This window comes from Acomys minous (assembly GCF_964271855.1).
Source record: "Acomys minous genome assembly, chromosome: 17".
Lineage (NCBI taxonomy): Eukaryota > Metazoa > Chordata > Mammalia > Rodentia > Muridae > Acomys > Acomys minous.
Genome location: NC_140500.1, coordinates 54,071,588 through 54,087,888, shown reverse-complemented (window position 1 = coordinate 54,087,888; position 16,301 = coordinate 54,071,588). Strand labels below are relative to the sequence as shown.

Here is a 16,301-nt window from a genome sequence, read left to right as displayed (position 1 = left end):
AAAACACTTGACAGCAGTACTTCAAATACGTTTGAGGTGTTATTTGTTTGTTTGTTTGTTTTTTACTAGTCATACATTTTTCATACCCTGCTCTTGTTTTGTTTCCTTACTGTTTTCTAAAGGTTGAAGATATAATTCATTTATCTCACAGCTCATGACTATACAGTGTACAATTAAATAGATCTCTGTGTAGTCAATGAGATTTGCACCTATCAGGAAAATCAACTCTCAAGTATCTTTATTTATTACACATTAAAAGAACCAGTGCACCCCGAAGCCATTGCTCAACTCCCCAGCACCCCACTCCTGTGGCTCCTCCTCTTCCTGGCCCTGGGCAACCCCATCTGCCTGTGCATGGAATACTCTTGGCTCTATAGTCTGATTTTAATATATTTCTTTTCAACTAATTAAGAACTTACAAGGGATAAGCGGGGATTAATTAGGCCATATCCATCCTAAGAGGCAAATGCAGAAGAAAAGGGGAAGTGGGCAGGAAGGGAAGGGAACGGTGTTACAGTTTCCGGCTTACATGTGCTGCAAAGGCCAGGTGCTGGAGGCTCCCTCCTCAGCCTATAGCACTGCTGGTGGGAAGATGTTCAGCTATTGGAGACACACCTGTGGAGGGGACTTTAAGACCCTTAACCTTTTCCCTGTTTCTTGGCTTCATTTCTTTCTTTCTTTTTTTTTTCCTTATTTTATTTTATTTTTTAAATAATTTATTCTCTTGCCTTCGGTTCATTTTAGAATTTTTTTAACATTCAAATTTAATTTACACTCTTTTTAAATCCGTGTGACCACATTTGGGGAAAAAAAGTTGTAGTATTTATCTTTATCCCTAACTGAGATCAAATACCTGACAAAAGCAGCTTAGGGAAGGAAGGGCTTCTTGGGGCTCACAGTTTGAGGGTGTAACCGTCAAGGCCGAAGTCATCGAGGCAGGACAGTGAGGCAGCTGGTCACCGGTCTACACTGTGGAGGCAGAAGACATAAATGCTGGCCCTCCGCTCACTTTCTCTGTTTTGTTTGGTCCAGGCCCCCAGGCCATGAAATAGCAATGCCCACCGTGGAGGCCGGCCTTCCCACCTCAGGGAACCTGACCTGGCCGTTCCCTCTAGACGTGCCCAGAGGCCTGTCTCCCACGTGTGTCTAGGTCCTGTCAGGCCAACAACCTTCACCATCGTGATGGGATTATAGTTCTGTGCCTCCTGCTGTGTAAAGGCTTGTAAGGACAGCTGGAACAGTGCTCACCACACACGCACAGTTTTTTTTTTTCAGTGTTGGGATGACCCTTGCCTCACGGCTGCATTTCTCCTTGACACTTTCATGCAATGATGCTGTTGAGGAAAAACTGGTGAACATACGCTATTGCCAAGCAGGTGTTTATGTTAAAAAAGAAAACAAGCTCTAAAAGCAACTTGAGAAATGTCGGGGGGGGGGGTGAGGGGGGTGTGGGGGGAAGGAGCACACGAAATGTTTATGAGGAAAAAAGAAACTAACAGGACAAAGCAGAAACTCATGCTTTTGAAAGAAAAACATGTGGATTTCACCAGTAAAGTAGAAACCAGGCCAAGCAGACAACTCTGGTAGAAATAACTCAACAGATGGTGTTACCTCATTGTGACTGAAACTGTGACAAAATACCTGAAACAATTGACTTCAAGGAGTCCGTGAGCTAAATAGTCTCCTCCCCAGAGCTGCTTCTCTTAGGCATTTTTGGCCCACTGATAAGGAAAGAAATGAACGCAACCACTCTGGGGGATGCTGTGGTACCACAGGAGGCAGCACAGGAGGGCATCTCCCAGGCAGAACTAGGGGCATCTGCATCAGTCACGGCCATTGGTTTGCGTGTGCACCAATCACAGCCTTGCCGCCACTTAACATCAGTGCCCCAGCCCACTCCACAAGATGGAACGCATATCTGACACTGCCAAAGTGTCCAAGACCCTGAGACCAGATAGATCGTAGACCCTAGGGGGAAAACCTACTGCCATTCTGCTAAGGGAACAGAGCAATCAAATGACTAATGACATTGCTGCGCACAGGGAGCAGTGTACCACTCAACCCTCATCAGAGAAGCTTCTTCCTGAAGTAGACGGTGATTGACACGGAGACCCAACCAGCAGGACAATGGGCGGAGAATGAGAGACTTGGGAACACTTGGGTTCTAAATGGGCCTGCTCTATCAAGCTCCTCCCTTCGGGGATCTATGCAGAGGAGGAGGCAGGAAGACAGTAACAGCCAGGGGTGATGGAGGGCTCCAAGGAAACACCACCTGCCAGGCTCAAGACTGATGCCCGCATGAACACACAGAGACTGTGACAGCACACACAAGGCCCGCAACAGGTTCAGACCTGTTTGGTTCAAGGTGAACAGATCCCAGGTTCTTTTTTGTTTTGTTTTGTTTTGTTTTTCGAGACAGGGTTTCTCTGTGTAGCCTTGACTGTCCTAGACTCACTTTGTAGACCAGGCAGGCCCTGAACTCACAGTGATCTGCCTGTCTCTGCCTCCCGAGTGCTGGGGTTAAAGGCGTGCGCCACCACGCCCAGCTCAACAGATCCCAGGTTCTTAAGCTTGTGGGCCACGGCCCCAAATGGGGCTGAATAAAAAAATGTGAGGGGTGTGACAAATTTGACAATAATAAAAAGGTTTCTGAAGTGGGCTGGGAAGATGCTCAGTGGTCAAGAGGCCTGAGAGCTTTTGCAGAGGACAAGGGTTTGGTTCCCAGCATGCACGTGGTGGCTCCCAGCTATCTGTAACTCCAGTTCCAGATCTGACACCACTTCTGACCTCTGTGGGCTCTTGTATGCATGTGGTGCACTTACACGCTGCCCCCAAAACAAAAACTAATAAAAGGTTCCTGAAAGCCCAATAACCAATTCAAAATCAAAACATGATGACCCCAAGGCAATCCTGCCAGAAGAGGCTCACCAGTGCCGTGTTACCCAACTTTCAGTGGGGCAGCCTTGGTTTTGAACACGCAACACATGCATGCGTGTTGCCCTGTGCATCCAATCCAGCCTCCACACGGTCCACAAACACTGCTTGATGGAGACTGGGATGTTGTGCACTGCGGTGTTCTTAAGTCTACAACAAATTTTTTCTGTTGCTATAAAAATGATTTAATTACAGAAAACAAAGACCTTTAATATTTTCTTCCCAGTCATTTCTCAATATGGAAGGAACAAATTAGTATATGTTTAGATTTGTGTTGTGTTAGAATGTTTGATTTCAAAAATTGCTATTTGAGTTGCATACTTAAGTTTCATTAAAAAAAAATTGTTAAATGAATGTTGGCTTGAGATTACAGCAGGATTTCCAGCCGTTTCTGAGATAGATCTAAACACCCTTTGTATTTATGCAAAGCAATTCTCAGCATTAACAATTTTTAAATTAAAATATTGGTCAATTATGAAAAACACTGACAATGTTCTACCTTCTGCAGTATCAAATCTTCAGCCAAGATTTGTTTTATAAAAAAATAAACAAGCCCATCTATCTCACTGGGATGCAAATTTTCTCTCCTCTTTAATAAAGGGTGATATTATATGGGTACCTATGATTTAAAAAAATTAAAATCCATTATGATTTATTACGAGTAAATGTTATTTGTGTATCAATATGTATATCACATATACCCATGAGATCATGTGAAATTGTTCAGGTTAAAAGGGGGGGTGGCAAGTGAGAAAAATTTGCACTTTTGCATGGTCTTTAGGGTTTAAGGCTGGTGACAGCAAGTCTGGCACAAATGTTTGAAATAGGCCTGGGTGAGCTTGCACCTTCAGCTGGGGCAAGCTGCTGTGTCTTAGTGCAGTCTTCTCTAGGCTTCTGTGGAGTGAACATTCCAGAGCACACATGCTGAGGTAGGCTAAGCTGTCTGACTAACAATGGCTGCAAATTAGAGTCAAGGTCTTAACTAACTTACAGGAAGATGAGCTGCTGAAATAGTACTTACAGTGATAACTTCATACCTTGAGCCTGGGGACAGGGGGCTCGCCTGACCAAGTCTTTGCATACCACTTGTATAGGGCTAACAAGATGCTTAGCCCCCTGTTCTCCAAATGGTTTCTTTGTTGGGGATGGCTTGAGGCTGCTGTGTGCTCCAGTTACTTTCTGTTGCTGTGATAAAACACTGAGCAAAAACAACTTAGGGGAGGAAAGGGTCCATTTGGGGAGTCCCCAGAGACAGGCCATCACTAGGGAAAGTCAGAAAACTCAAGAAAGAGTGGAAGAATGCTGCTTACCGCCTTGCTCTTGATGGCTTGCTCAGCATGCTTTCTTACCCTGTAGGACCACCTGCCCGAGGGTGGCAGCCTTTCCTCAGTGGGTTGGACCCAGCCATGTTAATCATTAATCAAGAAAATACTTCACAGGCTTGCCTACAGGCCAATCCGAAGGAAGACTTTTTCTCAATCGAGTTTCTCTCTTCCCAGGTAACTGTAGTTTGTCCCAAGTTGAGAAAAACTAACCAGCACACTATATCACAGTGGGTGGGGTGGGGGGTGGTAGTGACCTAGCAACCTCATAATGAAACTGAATTGCGATGGGAAAGTTCAGCTTTAATGCAGTGCATTAAAGTAATTTAAAGTAATGGAAACTTTAAAAAAAATTCAGTATTTCCTAGATACGGTTTTAGTCACATTTCCCAAAAGGAAGTGAAGATATCTATCCTTCCTAAAAAGCACTTATGTTGAGGCTGGCAGAGAACTAGCAGGTGGGAAGGCACTACTGAGAGGCCTCTGGGCGGCAGAAGCTGTAGTAAAATGATAAGGAAAACAATAATTACTAGAACAGCAGCGCATACAAGCTTGATATCGCACCTTTGACAATGGCAGTGAGTACTACAGTTACACTATTGGGAGGTAGACTGCCTAGTTCGCTGGCACATGGGGGGCGGTGCTTAGCCCTGTGGAGGCCTTGGAGGCGGGGCGAGACTGCCCGGAGGGGCGTGGCCCGTCAATAGACCGGCCCCCTCCGTAGGTCGCGCGGTCGGGGGCGTGGCCCCGTAGTAGCTGTCCGGTGCTCCCGCGGCCAGGGCGCAGCGTTCTCAAGTTCTCAGCGGCGTTGCCAGCATAGTCCCCTAGGCGGCCGCCCGCGTCCCGGTTTCCTGAGCAGGCCCGGCCTGGCCGGGAGTGATAACGAAACCCTGGAGCAGCCACCGTCTCCGCCGCCGCCTCCGCCTAGGGCGCAGACGTCGCCCGGGGTTGGGAAGGCTGGAGTCGTCCCCAACCGCCGCCTGGGTGCTGTCCGCGGCGGCCCCATGTCGTCGCCACCCGGCCGCCGCGCCCGCCTGTCGTCCCCCGGGACCAACCGCCAGTCCCCTGAGGCCCGCGAGGAGCTGCGGCGCCGCCTGCGGGACCTCATCGAAGGCAACCGGGTGATGATCTTCAGCAAGAGCTACTGTCCGCACAGCACGCGGGTAGGCGGGGCCGGCCGGAGCTGAGCGCTGGGGCGGGGCTGGGTCTAAAGCGATTCCGGGTGGGAGGAGCGGGTGAAGGTGAGGACTGGCCGTGGTGGGCTGGGCGGGGAGGAGCGTAAGTTCCTTGAGTCGGATCTGGGGACTGATCGCGGGCTCTGAGCACTCTCAATGGGCGGGGCGAAGTCAGCGCTCCCAAAGTTGTTGCCTGGTGGGCGGGGTCTGAATAAGATCGGTAGGTGGGGCCAAGGGGCGGAACCGGAGTGGGGTCTGGGCGGGAAGAAGCGGTGGTTTCGGGGGGGGGGGGGGGCAGGAGGTGGGCGGGAAAGACTAATAGGAGGGGTCTGAGAGGCGCTTAGGGGTGAATCTGTCCTGAGGGTGGGCGGGGTAGGCCTTCTGTGGTGCTGTCCCGGCTTGCTGGAGGCCAGTAAAGTTCTGGTTTCTGAGCATCATTGCCTACCTGCTCACACTGGCCACCAGGTCCCAGGCGGCAGCCACCTAGTGAACCGCTTGTCTTTCAGCCTGATATGAGCTTAAGTTTATCAAAACTTAAAAACAAAACCAAAGCAACAAAACAGTCTTAAAAAGGGTCGCTGAAGCTGGATCCAGATCCTTGTTAACTGGTGTGTTTGTCTCCTTGACCAAGTTTCAGAACTAGGCAGGGCCTTGACTTCCCCTTACACGATGCAGGTAGAAGAGGTTGTAAAAACCATGGGAGTCGTGGCTGGTTTAAACTCTCTAGTTGCACACTCCATGATTTGGGGCTAGGTGGGCAACAGCTTTATATATTGCTCTTCACCTAACATTATCAGAAAATTGAAGCCGTAAGGGCCAGGTGTGTAACTCAGTGGGAGCAAGGCCCTGGCTTCTGTTTCTAGCATTGCTTAAAAGAAAGAAAATAGATGCTGAGGCAGAGGATCATGCATTCAAGGCCAGCCTGGGCTACTATAAGAGTGGATATCAAGAAACAGAAGCTAAGTGTTGCCAGCTCTAGGACCCAGGTTCAATCCCCAGAACTCATATAAAAATGATAGCATAGCGGAGTGCGCTTTACCTCAGTGCGTAGAAGGCAGAGACGGGTAAGTCCAGGCTACCTAACCTGTATGCTTCAGGTCAAAAGAGTATTGAAAAGACACACTGTCTTCCAGGGAATGACGCCTGAGGTTGTCATCTGGCTTCCACGGCATGCAAAGATACATGCACACACAGACACACACACAGACACACACACACGAGAGAGAGAGAGAGAGAGAGAGAGAGAGAGAGAGAGAGAGAGAGAGAGAGAGAAAATTCATTTTTAAAAAAGTAATAAAATGATGCCAACAGCGCGGAGATTGCTGGATGCTCCCTCCCTCCCTGCAGGGTTAAAACCGCATTCCCTCCTCATCTCAAGTCACCGGATGCGCACGTCATGAACAGTACTCTGTTCCTTTTGGCCCGCATGGGCCTTTGTGCAAGTCGACTCAATCACACATTGTTTTACAAGTGTTCCCTCAGCAGTTTTGCTTAGAGACTCATGCGTGTTAGTACCTGTAGCTCTGCTTCATTATTTCTCACTGCTGTCGTGTTCCCTAGACCACCATTGAACTTGTGGTAATCCTCCTGCCTCAGCCTCTCAAGTGTTGGAATTACAAACGTGAACCACTTTGATCTTAAAAACAGTGTGGCTAAATGCCTATCTTTGGACATACCTGGAAGCACACCCTGGCTAGCTTACCTAATTAATTGCTTTCGAGCCAGAAGGCCCAGAAATGATGGGTGTCTTTCAGCTGCTTGGTTCCTGTAATCAATCACAGTGGCAGGGCGTTCTCAAGTGCTTACAACAATTTGGCCTCTGCTAGCGAGCGTGTCACAGTTCTTGCTCTACAGCCTTGCTAACAGCTGCTGTTTTTCACGTTTGAGTTCCGGTAGATCATGCTCTTTTGATGAACTTTTCATTTCCCTAATGAAGTCCACATGTTTATGGCTCCCCTGAATTTTCTCCTGTGAACCATTAAAACCATTTTCTTCTTGTTTTCTTTGTTGTGCTGATTTATAGATTTTCTTTATGTACTATGAATACTAATCCTTTGGTTTTAGGTTGGGAATCTCCCAGACTCTCATTATTGGGTCTTTCAGTAACTGAGGTTTGTCAGTTTTCCATGATGCAACTTAACACCCTTCCGTTTCCTTTCATGTTGTGTGGTTTTCAAGTCGTATTTAGGACCTCTGCTTTATTCTTTGCAGTCATAAACACATTCTCCTGATTTGGCTCCTGCATGTTTTGTAGTATGATTTCCACACGTGGTCTCTTTAACCCACTGGGAGCTGACGTTGGTGAAGCCCAGCTTTGTTTTGTTCATGACCTCAGCTCATCCTGTTTTATGCACTGGGGAGTCCATCCTTTCCATCGCTGGATCATCATATGTGCTGGTCTCTTTCTGTGTGTGTGTGTATGTGTGTGTGTGTGTGTGTGTGGGGGGGGGGGGGGTGCTGGTTTTGTTTTATCGCAGGGAGACACTTCTTGAGGCAAGGTCTCTTACCAACCCAACTGGCCTTGAACTCTCCAGCCATCCCTGCTTCTGTTTGGATGGTAGATCTTCCAGCGTATTCTTAGGTGCATTCCAGAAGCCTATCTTTTTATTTGTTTGTTTTTCAAGACAGGGTTTCTCTGTGTAGCCTTGGCTGTCCTGGACTCACTTTGTAGACCAGGCTGGCCTCAGACTCACAGAGATCCACCTGCCTCTGCCTGCCGAGTGCTGGGATTAAAGGTGTGCATTACTGTGCCTGCCTCTAGACGCCTATCTTGGTGACCATCACTGGCTGATTTTATGGTGGTTTGTTCATGGGCCTAAAATGTGTCACCCACAATCCATTGCCACTTCTAATATGGCCCCTACAGAATCAAGAAAAAAATATTTGCCCCTTCGTAGAAGTAATAATACCATTTAAGCATTAGTTATTGAGTACTTAGCACTGTAGAGACATGAACATGGATGGGTCTGGCCCCTCAGGAACTCATAATAGCTGAGCTGTTACCAGCCAGTTCTTATGTACAGAAAAAACAGCTTGTGACAAACAAGGCCTGTCACAATAAGGGATAAAACAGTACCTACTTCAGACAGTCTGCCGACGCCAAGGAAAGGACAGGTGGGCTTGTCCTCCTGGGGTAAAGAGGAGTAAAGAGGAGGCCTGCCTATGAGGGAGGCTCTTGACATCGTAATGGATGTAAGCAAAGACAGGGGTGGACAAAAGGAAGGAAGTGTGGCCCAATATAAGGAATAAGAAAGGAAACTGGGGGGGGGGGCGTTCCCTGGAAACGGCTGGAATTTAACATCCAAAGCTTAGGTGTCTCAAGATGTTTTTACTGGTAAGTGTGGTCTTAAGGATATGGTAAAGAAATATTACCCCAGTGCTGAAAGGATCTGACGCGGCCACCACACAAAACCTATTAAACTATAGAGACGGATGGAGTCACAGGCAGGTTGTAGTTGAAGGATATGTGCAGGACAGCTCAAACTAAACCAGGGCAAACACCTTGATCTGTCTGTCTGTCTGTCTAAGTCAGTCTGTCTAAGTCAGTCTGTCTCTGTCTCTCTGTCTCTGTCTCTGTCTGTCTCTGTCTCTGTCTCTGTCTCTGTCTCTGTCTCTCTCTCTCTCTCTCTCTCCATCCACATTTGTCACATCAATAGAGTAGAGGCAAATGACATTAGGTGTGGGGAGCAGAGAGAGCCCTGAATGAGGGAAATCCTGAATAAATGTTTGCTGTTGATATGGGCAAAGGCCAGGTCAAGAACTCCAAGCCTCAAACCTAAGGGAAAGTGACAAGCCATCCCCAGGCTATGCTCAGGGAAATGACAAGCCTTTCCCGCTGGTCTGAGTGCTAAAGTAGATGTGTGTGCATAAATGTCCATCAGATCTTTCTTTTCCTACTCCGCTTTCTACAGCCTTGAATACTGTGCCCCTCCAGGGACTGCTTCTACCAAGATTAGCTAGCCCTGCCTCCTAGCTTCACCTCTATACCACAAATCCTGCCTCCTTGGTTCAGCTGGATGCAGTGGCCCTACCTTCCATCCCCTCCTTCAGCTCTATGACAAAATGCTTGGAGTTGGGGAATGCTGAGCTTTCTCCATCCGAGGCTCCAGGCCACCATTTCTGTGTACCTGTGTGTTTGTCTCTTCTTCATTCTCTTACTACCCTGAGTCAGGGCCAAGTCCTTGAAGCCACGTGTGAGGACTCAGCAAGTAGACAGAATCACATTGTTGGCCACCATCATCACCACAGTCCATCTCCAGAACTATCTTTCTTTCTTACTTTCTTTTTTTCCTTTTCTTTCCTTCCTTCCTTCCTTCCTTCCTTCCTTCCTTCTTTCCTTCCCTCCTTCTTCTCCTTCTTTTTTCTTCTGAGACAGGGTTTCTCTGTGTAGCTTTGGTTATCTTGGACTCACTTTGTAGACCAGCCTGGCCTCAAACTCACAGAGACCTGTCTGCCTCTGCCTCCCAGGGATTACAGGGATGCACCACAGTGCCTGGCTACCTCCAGGACTTCCAGTCTGAAATTCTAAACCTATTGATGCACTAACTAATGTTTCCAGCTTCCCAGCTCTCACAAAGCACCTCACCAAAAGGTGAGCTTGACCGCTCCAGGTGCCACATGTACACGGCATCACTCAGAAGCCGCCCGCTTCTGGCTTATTTTACTTAGTGTAATGTCCTTGCGGCGTGTCCATAATACAGTGTGGACCAGAATTCTTCTTCTTAAGGGTAAATAATAAGCCATTGTGTGTGTGCGTGTACCTTTTCTATCAACCCAGGTACCAGCTGATACTTGCCTTGCTCTTGGCTGCTGTGAGTGATGCTGCAATGGACATGAATGAACAAATGCCTGTTACAGATAATCGTTAATTGTATTTTCCTGAGCAATCATTGTCCTTTTCCATGGAGGCTTCCCTCATTCCCTGGCAGATTATCCAGGGCTAGCTATCCTCTAATGCAGTGGTTCCCGCCCTGTGGGTTGTGACCCCTCTGCAGGGGGTGTTGAAAGACCCTTTCACAGGGGTTGCCTAAGACCACTGGAAAACATGGATACTTACATTATGATTCATAATAGAGGCAAGATTACAGTTAGGAAGTAGCAATAAAATAATTTCATGGTTGGGGTCCCCGCAGCATGAGGAACTGTCAAGGGTCGCAGCGTTAGGTAGGTTGGGAAGCACTGCTCTAAAGGCTGTTGCCTCTCTTATTGCTTGCTTGGTAGTCTGTCTCCATTGTCTCTGACCTGGAACCTCCCCACGGTCTGTTTCAAAAGAACTCCCCCAGGAGCTCTCTGCGATCGTGGCCTGCCCCTCCCCTTGCAAAACCCAGGCACTATGCTCCCTGAGCTGGAGGTGGGGACAGTGACCCAGTTCTCAGTGAGTGACACACTGGCTTCATGAGCAGGGCTCTTAATGGGCCTGTAGCCTCTGTTCTTCTTGGCTTACCTTTCTCTTCCTGGGACTTGACCTTACGCAGGGACATGACCAGGACTCTAGTATTTTCCACCAGCCACCTATGTTGAGAGTTTGACTTGAAATAGGAGTGGAGGAAGGGAACCCTGCTTTTGAAGCTTCTGTGACTCAGAGCTGGGGTGGAGCTGAGGGATGCTGGTAACCTGCCATTTGAGGAAATACTATTTTGGGGCCACAGTCACCTGAAGTAGAGCTCCTGCCAGGAGAGGCGGGTAGGCCAGGCTCCAGGGCTGTACCCTCTGCTTCTTCTGAGACTTGAGGATATTTTCTAGAATAAATGTTTATTTGCTGAATGCTTTTAGGGGATTTCCAAAACTTCAAAGGTTATTCTTAGATAATTATATATATATGAATGTCATGAGAATGAATATATATATATATATATCACCAGCCTTGGAGCCTCTGGGTTTTATCTCAAGGGTAGAGGGTGTTGAAGGGGGGGCATGTCACAAAATGGCTATGAAAGACCAGTGGCTGCTGTTGGGAGAACTGGAGGAGACAAAGCTAATGGCATCAAGAACACTTGAGGTAGAGTTACTGTTGGGAACTAGAAAGTGGAACAGTTCAACACAGAGACTTAACACTTAGCCACTGGTGTCATTGGGTAGGTGGTGGGGAGGTTTGTGGGACCTGGAAGATGTCTGGAAGGCAAGTGTTTGGGTGAAACCTAGCTAGAGCTTTGCACAGTGGTTTCAGCGAGGACTCAATGCTGTTTGACTCACAAGCTCTGCGTGATGGCCACACTGTGGTCTGTTGGTCTCGCGCTTGTAGCCAGACTCAGGTGTTTTGATGGGCAGCTGGCAAATGGCCAGTGGTTAAACCTTCACCAAGCTCCTGATGTCTGCCCTAGAGGGCAGAGTGTGCCTGGGTCATGGTTGCATCTCATGGGCTTGGAACCATAGTTGACTGGTCCTAGGTGCTTGATGGTTAATCTAGTTGGATAAACTTAACTTGAGAGGAAGCACAGAAAGAGGGAGTGATACGGTTGAAGAAGATTTCCACTGAGGCATGGCACCCATAGAAGAGTGCCAGGAGCCCGCCCTGAGCCAGAAGAGAGATTTGGGCAGGAAAGTTGAGTAGGGGTCTTCAGGAGGCAAGGAGCAAAATAATGGAGGTGTAGACTGGCTTATTCTGGGAAGTGTGCAGGGGAAAATGTGAGAAAACCGTTGGCCAGAACTCATGTCCCTAGATGACCTGTGTGGGACATCTCCTGTCACTGTAAGTCACATGGGCACCATTGACAGCTTGAAGCTCACAAGGGTTTCTCTTACAGGTTAAGGAACTCTTTTCATCCTTGGGAGTGGACTATAACATCCTGGAACTTGATCAAGTTGGTGAGTATCTGTCAGTACATTTACTACAAATGCTGCTGTTTGATCTTTTCCACTCACTTTGGTCAGGTCAGCTTATTTTCATGTCTTGCTGTCAAATGAGCCCTTTGTTTGTATTCAACCACACAGAAGAGGAACGTCCATATAATAACAATTTGATAAAGATTTTCCATGGCCTAGGCGGGGCCTGGTAGAACTGTGTGCTCTGACTTTAAAATGTTTGAGGCATTGCACACTTGCCTGCTAGCATTCTACAAACTAGATTAAGTCAGCATAACAAAAAGAATCCACTCTGTTTCTATTGTGGGACATTCGAGGACCCACCTGTGTATAAATAAGGCACGGAGACTTCTATATAGTTTAAAGCTATTGGCCTTTAACCAGGGCAGTTTCCCAGCTATTTGTAACTTAACCCGACTTCCTGGCCTGTGTCCCAGCTTACTCTTCACCTCTGGGCTCTGCTCCTTCAGTGTCCTCCTGCTGCCCTTTGCAGGACTTTGGCATGTGATCGTGACTAGAATAAAACGTTGCCTTCATGGCTTTTTACCAAGTTACCTTAAGAAGCCAGGTCTTCTTGGTTTTTACCAATAAGTGTGGAGTCCTAAGTAGCACAGCTCAGTTGTATTTTCTTAGACGGAGGGCAAATTGCAGACCACACTCACAAGCCTCTAAATGTAACTGTAGAAAGCGTTTCCTTGGTCGTTACTATAACAGGTTTCACTTGGATTTTGCCTTCTTAAAGGACACTTGCCCCTTGGTCACAGCAGAGCCACTGAGTCTGTAACAGCTAACCCAGATGCTTTGTTTTTAAAGGAATCCATAGGTAGGTCATTGTGTTTAAGGTGCCCTCTGAAGGTGTACCTGTTTTCCTATTTAATAAAGTCATGGAGGACACTGGCCTTTCGTAGATGTGATCTTGTAGGCAGTGAGCAGTGGGTGTTGTAAGGCTTGAGCTCTGCCAGGAGTCCCCTTATGACATCTTCATATACTGTTGTATTCTTTAGATGACGGGGCCAATGTTCAGGAAGTCCTGACAGAAATCAGTAACCAGAAAACGGTGCCCAATATTTTTGTGAATAAAGTGCATGTGGGCGGATGTGACCGAACTTTCCAGGTAATGATCGTCATCAGGCATGGTCCTCAACACTGTTGACATTGTAATTTAATCAGTGTCAAAGGGGAGTACCAGTGGAAAAGCACAGAGGCTGTCTACGGGCTAAGCCTGGAGACTGCAAGGGAAATGAGCCTTTCCGCTAAGCAAGCCTGAGAAGTTATGCAGTGCTGACCGCCAGGCACGGGAGGCTGTTCCCAGCTGACGTCAGTAGCTGTGGCCCTCACGGGACTGGGCCCACTACTACCCCTTGTATGTGTATGTGGGGACGGAGCATAAAGAGGCCCATGAGGGGTTGATGGTGGCTCCAGCAGCTCATGACTCATTAGGTGGCTCCTGTCGCCCCACCCCTTTTTAGAGATAGAGCAACTGAGTTACCGGGACTATAGACTCATCAGTAGTGTAGCCGGCAGCAAGTCGCCCACTCTCCCATAAGCAGCCCAGTTAAGCTCATGAGTTCACCGAGCTACACCTGGAGATATATCTTTGTTGTGCTCTGAGGGGAGCAGAGATTTGTTGGCATATCCTCAGGAAAAGAAACAGGTGGGTCACTGGGGCCAGGACAAGTCTTCCTCCTGCTGGGGAATGAAACAGGCCGTGCCCAGCAAGTGTTGGTCAACACAGACATTTTTGTCCCGGGAATTAGAACTGCTGTCAAGGCTGCCAATACTGGGCACAAAGCACGTGGCTTTTAACTTCTTGAGTCTTAGAATGCAGGAAGTGCATGGGAGCCATTTTGGTAGATAGTGAGAGATTAAGACCCAGAGAATGGATGCAGAATCTGAGGAGGTGGACTATCCTGAGTCACATATAGTAGGAAGGCCAGGGCAGTTTTCAAAACCTTCCTGGGCACCAGTCCTCAGTGGTCACATGGCCCCAAGGATCCTCAGCATTATGTGCAGAGGACCTGGTGCTTCCAGCCTCTGCATGAAGACAGTGCTGTGGGTCACTTTCCCAACTGCAGCCTATGAGCAGCTTCTCATGGGGTGGGGGGCGGTTGTCAAATGAGCAAGAGACTCTAGACGTGCCTTATGGCCATCAGGAAAAAAACAGTGATATGTGTGTGATAAAGGAAGCCCCTCCCCCAGCACATCTCTGGAATGCAGGTAGCTTTGTGAGATATCATGATGTAGAAGAGCCGGGTTTCAAATGTAGCCCAGCCTAGAGGAACAAGGACTTGAAAAGTGACACTTGGTCCTTTCACCATTGAAAGTGGCCTCTTTTGACTCTGATGGCAAGCCCCAGCCCTCTGATCATTTGACTCATGGCTACTATCAGAATGTCTAGATCTGAGTGGACATAAATGTGCATTTGTTGGTGTATGTTGTACTCTTCTTAGATCTATATAGGTTAACAATCCCAACACAGCTGTTTGGCCCATCATTCCTGAGGCTTATTTTTTTTGCTTTGCTTTTTTTCTTTTTGTACCAGGGACCAAACTTGGGGCCTTGTGCTCCGTCACTAAGCTAAATCTCCAGCATTAAGCAGTTTTTTGTTTTTTTTTTTGTTTTTTTTGTAAAAAAGGTTTATCTTTAATTTTTAAGTGTGTGTGTGTGTGTATGAGAGAGAGAGAGAAAGAGAGAGAGAGAGAGAGAGAGAAAGAGAGAGAGAGAGAGAGAGAGAGAGAGAGAGAGAGAGAGAGAGAGAGAGAGAATATGAGTATGTTTGCGTGTAAGCAGGCAAAGGTGTCAGATCTCCTGGAGCGTCAGTTTCTAGCACTTGTGCTCTGCCCATCGCGGGTCCTAGGAGCTGAACACAGTTCCTCTGCTAGAGCCGTTGGTGCTCTTGACAGATGAGCTGTCTTTGGTTCCAGATTTGTTTAGTCTAATAATCTGAACTGGCTGAAAATGGAGTCATGCGGTATTCTGTCCCTTTTGGTGATCCGTAGGCTCATCAGAATGGTTTACTGCAGAAGCTCCTTCAGGAAGACTCGGCTCACGATTACGATCTCATCATCATCGGTGGGGGCTCTGGCGGCCTCTCCTGTGCGAAGGTAGAGTGGACCATTGATGATTTTCCAGAAAGTTAACTGTAATCTTGCAATCTAGGCTTTTTCTAATATCTGATTTGAGGGTGAAGGGGTATGTTATCTGGCCAATTTAGACTGTTCACTTAAGGGAGAAAAAAATGAGGAGTGAGAAGTTGACAAGACACCTTTCCATGTGGTTGTTTTTTTAGGAAGCTGCCAACTTGGGAAAGAAGGTCATGGTGCTAGACTTCGTGGTCCCGTCACCTCAGGGCACGTCCTGGGGTAAGCTGTAGCCCTGCTTGTCCTCTGCTTTTACACGCAGCGTCTTTCCTGTCATCTCAGGCAACCCACCCCTGTCTCAGGAAGGCGAGCTGTCTGTGGGTGCAGACCCTGCAGAGGAACATGCAAACAGTTCAGTTCCATGGCCACGCCCCCACACTTCTGCCGTAGACTTTACATGCATGTGCCAGTACTCTCACGTTGCGGGCACAGTTTGTAGGCTGTGTCCTGATCACTTTCAGTCTCACAGCCGGGCTTGATGGCCGTATTGTGGCTGCCATTGTTAGCGTCCACGTCATGGCCCTTTGGTTGCAGGAGAAAGCACATGTGGTACCTCTGCTGGGTACTGCAGGGCAGAGCACTCACCTTGCCGGGTGGGTTTTTTTTTCTCCTTTGTAATAAAACAGAACATACAGATTTTGTGCAGAATGTTCATTTATGCTTCCAATGTACCCTTTTGTGTCTGGTCTGCTCTGGCCCAGAAGCCTGACAGCTGGTCACCTCTGTTTCTCTGGGATCATTTGGGGCTTTGTCAGAGTGGAGCAGTTAGGGGACAGGGAAGGGAAGTTAGTACTAAGGCTTCATCTGGAAGGCCACGTGTGGCCGATGCCACTGTCTCTGGGTCCTGGCACTTGCTCTAATCATGGTCACTGCTATTGCTGGCTTTGGGCACGACTCTGTCCTTTCTAACTCTTCTGTGCAAACCGTGT

The 16,301-nt window shown here is 47.8% G+C and overlaps 1 protein-coding gene across 1 annotated transcript in view; it reads left to right on the top strand.

Moving 5' to 3' along the window:
* Positions 1-4,991: 4,991 nt before the first annotated feature.
* The window catches only part of TXNRD3 (thioredoxin reductase 3), a 31,569-nt gene continuing 20,259 nt past the window's right edge, over positions 4,992-16,301 (top strand). Inside the window, exons 1-5 of the mRNA XM_084766373.1 lie at positions 4,992-5,419; positions 12,175-12,235; positions 13,237-13,346; positions 15,232-15,336; positions 15,522-15,594. Of these exons, the coding sequence (XP_084622499.1) occupies positions 5,261-5,419; positions 12,175-12,235; positions 13,237-13,346; positions 15,232-15,336; positions 15,522-15,594 (508 nt within the window). The 5' untranslated portion in view covers positions 4,992-5,260. The remainder of the gene's footprint in view (positions 5,420-12,174; positions 12,236-13,236; positions 13,347-15,231; positions 15,337-15,521; positions 15,595-16,301) is intronic.